Source organism: Vombatus ursinus, unplaced genomic scaffold, assembly GCF_900497805.2.
Source record: "Vombatus ursinus unplaced genomic scaffold, bare-nosed wombat genome assembly UNPS02014779.1, whole genome shotgun sequence".
Classification (NCBI taxonomy): domain Eukaryota; kingdom Metazoa; phylum Chordata; class Mammalia; order Diprotodontia; family Vombatidae; genus Vombatus; species Vombatus ursinus.
In genome coordinates this window covers 37,297,009-37,309,843 of record NW_020954557.1, presented here as the reverse complement: position 1 = coordinate 37,309,843, position 12,835 = coordinate 37,297,009, and the positions used below count along the sequence as shown (strand labels likewise).

The following is a 12,835-nucleotide window of genomic DNA, read 5'->3' as shown; positions in this document are numbered from 1 at the left end:
CAATTTAGCAAACTTCATGATCACTGTATAAAGCATGTAGCATGTAAAGAACATGTAATACTCTTCATTATGTATTTAGCAAAAATGTTACCTGCCATGTCAAAATAGTTGTTTATAACCTTGGTCACTCTAAGGATGTACTTTAAGAAGCATTTCCTAATATAACTTTCCTAATACAACTTAAATAAGCTCATTTTAAAAAATTTTGTTAACCATCTACTGTGTATAAGACACTACACTAGGTCCTGTATGTGTGGATTCACATACACACACACACACACACACACACACACAAATGCACGCAGTATATTTATATACACATACACACCTGTTATTTATTCTTCTGAATTTGGTTTGCATTTGAGAATCAGAAATGTTATTTAATATTAAAGTAGATCTTGGATTTATACTTATCAAACAGGGTATTTTGTGGTAGTATCTCTTTATAAAAGATTTTTTTCTACAGCTCGTAGTACGTATATTTAATGAATTCATTCTATACATTCTTCCTACATACCTACTATGTGCTTAAGACTACACATTGTTTTTGTTTGTATTTGTATATATACCCACATTTATACATATTTGGGCATTTATCATAAACACTGCTGCAGCTTACACTCTTGAAACTTTAAAATTGGCTTATGTGTATGAAGACAGAGATGTTGGCTGATACTATATTAGATTCTGGATTTATGCCTGGAGAAGAGGACATTTTATATTGGTGTCTCTTTATAAATGACTAAATTCCAAATCAGTCATATTGCGTGTTGTGTTTAAAATAAAACCCTCCATAAAAGATTTAAGCATTCTTAGTCCTCCTGGATTAGTATAACTAATAATACATTCAACTTGATGTTAGCCCCTCTCTTCAATAAATTGATCTTAATCTCTGTAGTTAGTTTTATCTTTGACTACAAAACTCATGCACAGCTTGTGCTTACTGCAAGGGGAGTTGATTCCGAATAAATGACCACAGAATCTGTGCACAGCAATAGGAGTTCTGCATGAGAATGTAAGAGGAAAAAACTGACTCAACATTTATAGTAGTATTATTAAAATGTCAGTCATCCAGCCTCAGACACTAGCTGTGTGGGCAAGTCACTTAACCCTGATTGCCTGCTCCACCCTAAAAAAAAATTGTCAGTCATATGATTGAGTACTCATCTTTTTCATCAAAGTCAATGTACCTATGGCAAATTTTTGAGGCTGAAAAAGCCATTCCAGATATCATCATTTCTTAGCATAGTCATATACAAGTACCATTTTCCTAGTCAAGTTTCATGAGTCCTCTTCTTCATTAGATATCTTATGTACTTACAGAAAATAAAATAACTCAGCAAATGGCTTGTCATAGCTCATTTTAGAGGTCTCAAGTTCATTCTTTCACTTCAGGTACTTTCTTTGAACCAGAACTTAATGTATTCTTATCCAGAAGGTTTCAGTTTGCAAACTTTGCCCTAAACTCATTTTATTATATATTTCATGCCATCTCTCTCCCATCTGACTTACATTAGACCATTCCTTTTAGAAACCAAGTTTTACTGAGTATAATGTGGATATGGTAGTTCTTCCCCCAGGGATAGAAAGTACACAAATATGCCAGCGACGTGGGCAGTGGGGGATTGGACAGAATCTGGGATTGCTGGTTCAGCCTTGCTGACTTTAGGCATTTGTGTTTATTCCAGGGCTTTTAGGGCAGAACTTTTGTAAGGACAAGGAAGCAGTTGTGACTATGTTTGTACCCTCAGGAGAAGGGCCTTGGAAAAATTAATGGGTCGTGCAAAGTTTACATAGGCAAGATGTGATTGAGTGTTCAGACTGCCCTAAGAAGAGGGAGTTTGTGAGCATGCTTGATGGAGAGGCAAACCAAAACCAAACCTAATAGTTTAAATGAATTTGTATTCATCAGCCCGGCATTTGACTGTTTGTAGTATGCCTTTCATGATTTGGGCTGAATAAAGGGTTATTTCTTTGTAAATGGCGTGCTACGGGATCAGATGATGAGCCTAAGCATTACATATATCTTAAAACCATCCAATTGGCCAAGCCATCACCATAGCTCTTCCTTACTTGCCAGTGTGTTACATTCATTAGGCAGTTTCCTTTTTTTCCCTCACTTCCAACAGTATAGTTTAATACTGTACTTTTGGTGTCAACTTCTCCATTATTCCATTCATTTACTGGACCCCATTCTCTTGATTTGTTGTGATAACTATTCATTAAAGCAGCACTTCTCTGAGAATACCAGTCTCTCAAATATTACAAAGGAAGAGGATAGAGTTCTAAAAGTGAGTCATGGGAACCAATAGTAAGAAGAAAAAATGTTAATGAAACCACAGGCATTGTCTAAGTGAGTAATAATAACAGAGTCTGTACTGGAGGTTAGCTGTAAAATGAAGCTTACAGCGTTTCATTTAGTACTTGATATCAGTGAGCCTCATAGCTCTTTGTGAGGTAAGTGATCAAGATAAAATAAGGTAACAGTCTAAGAATGACTCAGAACGGGGCTGTTTGCATGCTGGGCTGTCTGCTGTTGAGATTGCCCTACCTGTGACTGTATGTTTATTTCTGTGTTCTGTGCTATCTAAAAATAACAGTTCTTCTACCGCTGCATATATGTTATCAATGATAATATTTTCCACATAGTTGTTCCTTTCCAAAATCCAAGTCATTAGCTACTGGAAGAGACCTTGAGAGATTATCTAATATTCTGCTCTGTCTTTGGGGCAAGACCTCATTTAAACTCCTGAGGGCAGATAAGAGTCTAACCCATTAGACTCTTAAATGCTTCTAAAGAAGAGGATTCTGTAACTTCCTTTAATATTAGTATTTGTTTCTTAAGATTCCCACTGTCAGGAAATTTTCCCTTATGTTTCATCTTAATCTATCATGCAGATGCTAGCCATATTGTTTCAGTAGAGCTGAGGAATGACTGATTCATCATCCATTTGGATAAGAGGTGGCTGGAGATTGATTTTAATCACACATAGTGGCTCAGTTCATAGCCACCCAACAACAGTAATCACACGTAGTTTGGGGGCATGTGAAGTAGGGGCGTGTGTGTGTGTGTGTGTGTGTGTGTGTGTGTGTGTGTGTGTGTGTGTACTTCCCAATGGAGAAACTCTACACTGATATCGTAACTTGTAGTTTTAGTGAGTTGCCTGGGTCACTGAGAGATTAAGTGACTTTTCAGTGATCACATAGCTAGTATGTGTTAGAGGCACACTTGAGCCCTGCCTTGGGAGCAGATAACTCTATGTATATAAGTACACAAACACATGCAGACAACATATCTATACCTTTTATTGGCTGTCTTCCTGTGTGTACAGTTGGTGGCTACAAAGATCTTGATACACAGAGCAACTTCAGTATACTTCAGACTATAATGGAGTAAGAACATCCAAGCTTGTTCATAGGTATTACAGAAGTCATGGAGAGAATGGGAAATATTTTAAAGTCCCAACTAACTGGGATTCCTTCCCAGGATAAATGGTCAAAGGCTTTTTGGGGAAGTGTACTATTAAAATTATTCTGAAAATTTATTTTATCTTGAATTAAGGAAAAACAATGATTTTTTTTACTTGCCTAAGTTCCAAGAATATGGAAAGCAGGCACCTTTAAATTTTCTATATTCCTTCTAAGTGCAGGAAATTAATCTAGTGGTTTATTTTCCTTTATTTTAGCAAGCCACTTTGTTTTCATCCAAGTACTTATCAGTTTTCTCAAAATGGGGAACACACTTCCTCTGTCATATTATTTTACCTGACTTCATCACTACCCTTATGCCCCCAACCTGGCCACTTATAGCTTTGTGTCAACTCTTTCCCACACTTCTAGGGCAGAGGAGGAAAGTCAGATAACCAGAATACAAAGCCTAATTAACTATCTCCCTATAACAGAAAATGTGTGTCTAACTTTATCAATGTTATTGTAAAGTGCTTGGAACTCTCTTTGGGGCCCATTCTATAGGGCTCCTGGAATTCCAGTTCTAGTTAGAGTGCAAAGAGGGTCCCACTTTATACCAAACTCCATGTAATAGCAGGTAGTTTTATGAGGAAGTCCCAAAGCACTGAAAGTTATACACTGGAAGAAAAGTTGCATAGTGTATTATAGAAAGATCTGTCCACTTAAATTATAAGGTCTGTGAGGGCAGAGGCTGTCTTGTGTGTTTGTAGTGGTGTCTCCAGTACTTAGCACAGTTCCTGGTACATAGTAAGCACTTAATAAGTGCTTGCCCTTCCTTCCTTCCTTTCTTCCTTCCTTCATTCCTTCTATCTATCTATGCAACCTGAGACCTTTCCTAGATATATGACCCTGGACAAATGATTAACCTTTGCTTGCCTCAGTTTCTTTAACTGAGTAAAATGGGGATAATAACAGCACCTACTTCACAGGGTTGTCATGAGGATTAATGAGACAATATTTGTAAAGTGCTTAGCACAATGCCTGGCACATAGTATGTGCTATTTAAATGTTCATTCCCCTCCCCCACCCTCATCTATCCTGGGAATCTGGTTACCTGCTTTCCGCCCCTCGGTCTACACTATGCTTGGTCCCTCTGTGTGACCTCACGCAAGTCACTTAATTTCTGGGCCCCATTTTCCTCATTTATATTATGTTTGTAATAATCATTTATATTAAATGATCTCTAAGGTCCCTTTTGGTTTAGTATTCTAAGTAATTTGAGATTAAGGCAACTGAAATTTTTGTGTTATGTTCTTTGTAGCAGCTGTCTGTTTGATAAGGAGGCAACTTTTGATCTTCTGGTATATCTGTGTGTTTACATTAGATAGCTTATTACTTGTAGACTGACATTCAGTGATTCTATAACCATTCATAGTCTAAATGTAAACCTGGAGCTGTAGTATCTCCTATTACTGAAACATTGCCCATCTCATTAAAAATAGACTGAAACTCACCTCAGTAAATGGAGGCAATTTCTTTATTCATTTCATTCCAAAGTCAGTTCCAAGATGTTCATCCTTCACTCAGATAATTTCTGAGTTTTGGAAAATGGCACGGAAATTGAAGGAGCCAACTTTCTCTGCCAGTAGATCATCCTAATATTCTTCATTCATGAAAAAGCCTGGAAAAAAAATAATATATATGTGGTGGTAGCATAGGCCTAAAAATAGCGGACCTAGATCTTCTGGTGAAAAGGAATTAAATGGGTCATTCTTTAGAGATATAGGAATTCTTTCTGGTGGCAAGATGACATTTGCTAAATGGCATTAAGTACTAAATAGTAGATTTCCTTATATCATGTAAGAATGAATATGTCTTTATTAGGCCATTTTTTCCTTCTCACCACTAGGCTTTGACCTAGCATGCTTTTGAGAGAAGAGTGTGATATAATTTGCTGCCCTTGCTTTTTTTGAGAAGTTAGTCTATGCCACACCTGTGTGTCTGCTCTATTATATGCCTGCTTACTAATTTGAAATTACATGTATAATTTTTGTTGTTTTAAGGCACTTAACCAGAACGCTGAGCTGCGGAGTCGCTTAAACCGGATACATTCAGAGTCTGTTATTTGTGATCAGGTTGTCAGTGTAAATATTATTCCTAGCCCTGATGAGGTAAGACTTTGGTCTTTGATGGATTTATACAGTATTTAGCATATTGAGATCCATGGCTTAATTTTTTTCTTTTTTTTTTAATAGTTCTTTTACTGTTGGTAAAATATGACTTATCTGAGTATTTGTACAGCAGGCAATTTTGTTTTCTTCAGAGTGAAAGAACAGTCTTGGAGTTTGACATCTTATACAGCCTTTGTCTTTTGTCTAAGTCTGCTTTATTGATGTTTGGATAATGTGATTGGACTTTTTGTTGTCTCTATTTCTGTCCTAAATTGTGAAATTTTTTTTTTGTATCTGTCACAACTTTCTTTAAAGTGTTCACCAGGCATTTTTAGTTGAAGATTCAGATTAAATTTCCATAAGCATAGTGCCTTAAGCACTTTCCTGGTCTACTTTGTGATGACATGAAATGAAGACAGGAGAAAGGAGGAGAATATTTAGCACAAATCTAAAATTTGCGATTCTTAATGACATTTCCTGTGATTTCATACCCATAATGTGCATTGCATGATTTCCCTACCCCAAAAATAAAAATAAGAAAAGTCATGTGCATGTGATCATAATGAGATTGTTTCAGTTAATTTAAAGGCTTTCATTGCAGACATTTACCTTCTTAGAAAACTGAGAAAGTAGAGATGCCTGCCTTACCAATCAGTTGCTTAAAAAATATTGCTTAATAAGTACTGCCAACTAGCAATAAAGATGAGGAGACCTCTAGTTCACCATTCTGTTGTTGTATTTCCATTCTTCTAGGATCTGTGATTTCACTGGTTTATGTACCCCACCCACCATCTATATGTTGTCTACATGATAGCCTATATGACTATCAACCTTCTAAGCCTTAGGAGCTTTATTCATGAGTTTCTGTGGCCACATAAATTCTTGGGATGGTAACCAGTCTTCAGCTGATAAGCCTTTCTGTACTTGAGTAGGCAGAAATAGCACTATGGGATTTAGAGACCTTGGATTAGATAATCTCCAGCTCCTCTTTTACAAATGAAAGACCTAAAACCCTGAGAGGTTAAGATGACCTGTCCAAGGCCACAGAGATAATGATTAGAAGAGCTAGAATTCAGGACTAGAATTCAGACTCCAGCATCCTGGTATGTTTGCCTGGACATCTCCAATTCCCCAGGCAACAATCATACAGCCTGTTTGCCACACTGGATTTTTTTCTTCTTCTAGAAATATACGGTCAGTTATTTGCTGTGCTTCATTCAGACCAGCTTCTACCTGTATAAAATGTTGTTCCGACATTGAAGTACTGTAACAGATGACACCCTTGCATTTTGTTTCTTTGTAGCCTGGGGAGCAAATCCATGTCAGTCTCCCTCTATCACAGCAAGCTGCTAATGAGAGTCGGCTCTCTATGTCTGAATCTGTCTCAGAATTCTTTGATGCCCAGGAGGTACTTCTCTCAGCTAGCTCGTCAGAAAATGAGGTAAGTGATGAGACTGTTACCTTTTTGTAGTCTTTCCTACTGATGGTTACCAACTTGAGATGGAGAAAAAAACACGGAATATGGACATTTTTTCCTTCAAATTAGAACTGCTGTTGTATCTCTGTTGAAAGCACAAATATTTTTCAAAACCAAAATATCTCTCCCTGGCTACCACTTATCTGTGACATCCTTTAGGATGGCTGGTATGCTACTACTACTTTCTGGCATTTGTATCCCTAGTACTCACCACAGTGTTTTGCATACAGTAAGTGTTTTTGATAAATTATTTTGCAGAAAACATCTGTGTAAAGTTATCCTTAGGGTTCATTAAAATTTGAGATAATTAATGAGACCAATATGTGTGCCATATATCCCTCTCAGTGAGAAATTTCAGACCTGTTTATTCCATATGACCAAGACTCCTTCTGTAAACATGTATTATTTATACACTTCCTGGTGAACTTGGGATCTTGGAATCTTTTGACCTTGACAGGGAGAACCAGTAATTCACACAAAGGTTTCTTCCAGAAAATAGGGCTGTATTTCCTAGAACACAGAATTCAAATATACATTGCTTAAATAAGGGAAATTTTAACTCAAAGATAATTATCGTGATCTATCAGATAAGTTCTTTGCATGAAGAACTTAGTTCTACAGAATTCTAACAATAACTCCCAAGAACACACAGCACACACACATATATAATGGAGATAGGTAGGTGTATATATCTTCCTAAGTTCCTAATGGACCACTTCTGGAATTTGGAATTTATTTAAATTCCTGGTCAAGTAAAGTGAAGAAAGAGGAAAGATTAGGAAACTGACTAAGAATTACAGAAAAGTTGAACTGGAAGTCACGCTAGGAAACATTTAGTAAAATCCCCATTATTTCACAGATGAAGCCTAGAAAAGTGAAGTGTGACCAAGATCAAGGCACTAAATAGTGACTGATACATCACCACATAACACATTTTGATGCAGGTTTGAATCCAGTGTCTGATAGATGTGACCCTGGATGTACCATAACTTTTCTGAACCTCAGTTTCCTTATCTGTAAAATAGGGATAATGGTGCCTGTAGCACCTGCTTCACACAACTGTTATATGATCAGTCTACCACCCATCACCAGATTAAAAGCCAGATTGCTCTTTTGCACACAGTGTCTTTTGGCAGTTCTTAGAAACAACCTCAGGCAAGTGCTTCATAAACCTTAAAGTACATCAGCTATTATTATTTTTTATCATCCAAGGTCACTATAGAGTAAATGGCAGGATGAGTCTGAATCTCTTGACTCTAAGGCCAGTGCTTTTAAGGAGACTCATGAGCCTTTCAATTCCAACATCCTGAAGACTTAAAACTCTCTAGTCCCAAAGATCTCTGAGCACAAATGAGCAAACATGAGAGTATATCTTTAAGAGAGAACCCCAAAACACCCCTCAAAGAGCAAGGTTCACCTTTGTTTTCTAGCTCTGTGATCCATTCACTTCTCCCACTGAAGGTCATCCCTTCATGTGTTACCAGAGGGGGGAGGAAAGAGAGGGAGAGAGAGAAGAGAAAAGAGAAGGAGAGACAGAGAGATGGAAGGGAATGGGGGAAGACGGGGAGGAGGGAGTTTACTTGCACTTCTGAGGAAAATGGAGTAAGAATAGAGGAGGAATAAAGTGTTTCCTAATTCATTTGATTAAATTTGAGAGTTGCCTTTCCCTTCCTAATGGTGTGTGTCCTGTTCATAAACTCTTCTCTGAGGAGGATGGGGTAGAAGGCAGAAGAGGTGAAAAAGAGAAAGGTGGTTTCTTTCTATCTTTGCTTCAGGCCTTCGTAATATTCTCTAATCAGAACTATTCCCTGCTCTTCCTATTCTGTCTCTCTTCCTTGCCTCTAGTCTCAGAAAACTAGGCAACCTCCTCTTGACAAAGCTAAATCTTTTACTTATGCCCTCAATCCCTTTCCCTCCTAACTTCCTTGTGACCTTATTGCATTCATCATTCCCTGTCTTCCTCTTTCATCTTCAGTCTATTCCACAACATTGCCTCCTTGCCCTTTAACATCCTTAAAATAAACTTCACTTAACCGTGCTGTCTTCTCAAGCTGCCTTCATATGTCTCCTACTCCCTTCAACTTTCTGAGGATCAACTTAGGCTCAAACTTCAATGAACCTTGCCTTTTCATTCTCTCTAACCCCTGATAGCCAATTAGTTGGTAACACTGTTTGGTTTTACCTTTGCAATATCATCCCTTCATGTGATGCCCCCTTATCTCCACCAAGGACCTCAACATCTCCCAACTGTACTCTCATGTTCTCTCATGGCATGTGTATTTTTATTCCTTTCTTACCCTCTCTGTTAGATTTTAATATCCTTAACTGCTAATGCATAAATCTGTCTTGCTTGACCTTACATGTTTGTAATGTTTGTTTTTTGTTTGCTTTTTTTGTTTGTTTGGGTTTTTTTTTTTTTTTTTTTTGCTTTCTTAATACACAGGACAGGAGGGGAGCAGAAAGAATTTGGAGCTGAAAATAAAACTGAATTAAAAAAAAGATTTGAAGATCCTTGAGAGCCAGGGCTATATCACTCTTTTTTGGGGGGGGGGGGCTAGGCAATGGGATTAAATGACTTGCCCAGGGTCATACAGCTAGTAAGTGTCAAGTGTCTGAGGCCAGATTTGAACTCAGGTCCTCCTGACTCCAGGGCTGCTACTCTATCCGCTGCACCACCTAGCTGCCCCCTGTATCACTCTTCATTTTTATATCTGCAGCACCTAGCACATAGTAGGATCTTAGTATCATATATCTCAAGCTGGAAGGCACCTCTAAACACAATCTAGTCCAGTTCCCTCATTTTACAGATAAACAAAGCCTAGACAACTTACCTGACTTGCCCAAGGTTTCAAAGCTAGTAAAAGCAAGATTTAAACCTAGGTCCTCTGACTCCAGAGTTAAATGCTCTTTTCACTGTGGGTCCTGAATTTATGTTTGTTGAATCAATTTCATATCTAGGGTAGTCCTATATTCACTCCTCTTTGTATTATGAATCCTATCATGCTTCCCTGGAATGTTGGGGTCAAGTTGAGGATGCTTTTACTTCAGTCATATTTGGATGTTTATGAGGACCCCACTGCACTTAACAGTTGGTTCAACCAAGTAAATCAGTCAAGTATTCGAAAACTCTTCCCCTTCTTTGATTAGATTATTTCCTAAATTCCACCCAACTGGTCCTAAATATGGCCCCCTTCCTGGCACTTTATTATGACTTTAGTCTACTTCCCCACCTCAAGTAGGTTGTTGGTGAACAGCTAGAACACATGAGACCATACTTCGCCCTATGCCCACATTATGTACTGGCACTGAGTCTGCTGACAGAGTGTGATATTTGGCATCCATTTTGCATGGTTGAATAATATAAGGTGGGTTGGATTTGGGATTTTTTTTTGTTTTTTGTTTTTTGTTTTTTTTTTGCTTTAAATCACCACCCACCACCATATGGTAAACCAGATCACTCTTTATGCTAAGTGGTTATGGCTAGTTCTTAGAAATAATCCATCACATTTCAGCATTAAGTAGGTGGTAGAGGTCCTAGTGAAGTAACATTTGAGTTTCTTTAAAACAGACCAAATTTTTCCCATAGATTTGAATGACACTTTGTTCTTACAACTTTCTGATTCCTTTTTTTCTTTGTATTATTTTTAACTTAACAAACACCAAATAAAATGTGCATTTCCATATACATTGTAGAATAGAAAAAAGTTATACATGAGACTACAAATGTCTATATGGAGAGCTTTGCTTTTTTTTTAAGCATATGATACATTCAACATATAATTTTCAAAGCTACCCTACTTAACTGCGAATCCTTCAATCAATCAATCAATCTACAAACAAGTATTTATTAATCACCTACTGTGTGCCAGGCACCTACGTACTAGACACTAAGGATACGAGTACAAAAAATGAGACAATCCCTACTCTCAATGAGCTTATATTACTTCTAATCTTCATTATTTGGGGTGGGGAAGAGCGGGAAGGGAGTCATGGACCTTATTCCTAAATCTTTCTCTCCCTTATCTCTACTCTTTTATTGGGGAAGAGGAAAAGAAAAACAAACCCATTGTAACAAATAATTCATAGTGAAATGAAGCAGTTTCCCACGTTGGCCGTGTGGGAAAATATTGTATGTTTCATTCTGCATCTTAAGGCTATCACTTCTTTTTGAGGGGATGTGTACCATGTTTCATCATTAGTACTCTGAAATTGTGGTTGGTCATTTCATTGATCAATGTTTTTTAAGTCTTTTAAAATTATTTTTCTTTACAGTGGTGTTATTAGTATATAAATTGTGATCCTTGTTCAGCTAACTTCACTCTGCATCAGTTCATGCAAGAATCCTGTGGCTTCTGCAAAACCTCCCCTGTCATAATTTCTTACGGAACAATAATTTCCCATAACATTCATATACCATACATACTTTGTTAACTTGTTCTCCAATTAATGTCCAGTGTCTTAGTTTCCAGTTCTTTGCTACTACTAAAAAAGCTGCTAGGGGAAGCTAGGTGGCACAGTGGGTAGAGCACCAGCCCTGGAGCCAGGAAGATCCAAGTTCAAATCCAGCCTCAGACACTTGATACTTACTAGCTGTGTGACCCTGACCCAGTCAGTTAACCCCACTGCCTACCACCCCCCCAAAAAAAAGGAGTTGTTATAAATGTTTGTGCATATGGATGGATCATTTTCATTTTTCTTTGATTTTTTAGGGGGTGTATTTTAAGTATTTTTCATGTACGTGTGTATTTTTGTATATTATGATCTTTGTACTCATCTTTACTTAGCATTCTAAATTATAAGGACTGTAAAGGCAAACTCTGTTTTATGTAAACTGTGTTGCTAATCCAGTGCCTAGACCGTGTTCTGCATGTCGGAGCTGTTCAATAAAATGTTTGTGTGAATAAATGAATGACTTTTGTCATGTGTAATTTCAAAACTTCACCAAGTCCTCCTGATGGCTCTTTTAGAGATAGAGCTAATCCTGGGCTTTCAGAGGTTCTGCCAATGGGGCACAAAGTTTTGCAGGTTCTACCATTCCTCATTCATCTAAATAGAAAATTTAGTGCTTTCTTACAGTAATTGTTTTGTTTCTCTCATACATTCCAATTAAACTTATTTCTGTATAGGCAAGGAGGTGATGTAAGCTACTATATTAGCCAAATTACTATATATTATCACTATATGTTTTGCTTCCCCCCACTTTTACTGTACCATAAACCCTGTGAAGACAGAGGCTGTGTTTTATCACAGTCATTAGTTAGTCAACAAGCATTTATTAAGTGTTTGTATTGTGTTAGACACTGTGCTAAGTGCTGGGAATACAAATTGAAATGGAAAGAAAGATTATCCTTACCCTCATGGAGCTTATATTCTAATGGAGGAAGACAACCATAAAAGGCACTGAAAAGGGTAGGATTGGGGCATGGGCAGGGTGGGGTTGGCGGGGTTGAAACTAAGCTTACCCAGTGAAGAGTGAGGGGAAATGTTAGGAAAAGTCCAGAGTGTAACATAAAGGGGAAGGGAGACAAGGCTAGTCTTGGCTACCCTCCTTAAAAGGAGGTTCTGGGTGGAGCCCTCCAATCCAAGGGAGGGGCTGCAAATAGTACTTAGAGTGAGCTTCAGAATGAAGAGCTGGAAGGATGTAGAAGCCCAGAGGACAACCTCGAGAGGAATAAAAACTGGTCTAAACCCTATATCTACTCTAGTGCCTAACTCAGTAGGCTACGTATAGCATGTGCTTCGTAAGTGTTTTTGAGTGAGGGAATGAATAAGTTTTGAC

General features: G+C 37.7%; 1 protein-coding gene across 8 annotated transcripts in view; it reads left to right on the top strand.

Annotated features, from left to right (window-relative positions):
- The window catches only part of OSBPL6 (oxysterol binding protein like 6), a 257,856-nt gene that overhangs the window by 213,262 nt on the left and 31,759 nt on the right, over positions 1-12,835 (top strand). For all 8 annotated transcript variants that reach the window (XM_027866186.1, XM_027866187.1, XM_027866193.1 and 5 more), the window contains 2 exons: positions 5,472-5,579; positions 6,883-7,020. In XM_027866186.1, coding sequence (XP_027721987.1) covers positions 5,472-5,579; positions 6,883-7,020 — 246 coding nt within the window. The remainder of the gene's footprint in view (positions 1-5,471; positions 5,580-6,882; positions 7,021-12,835) is intronic.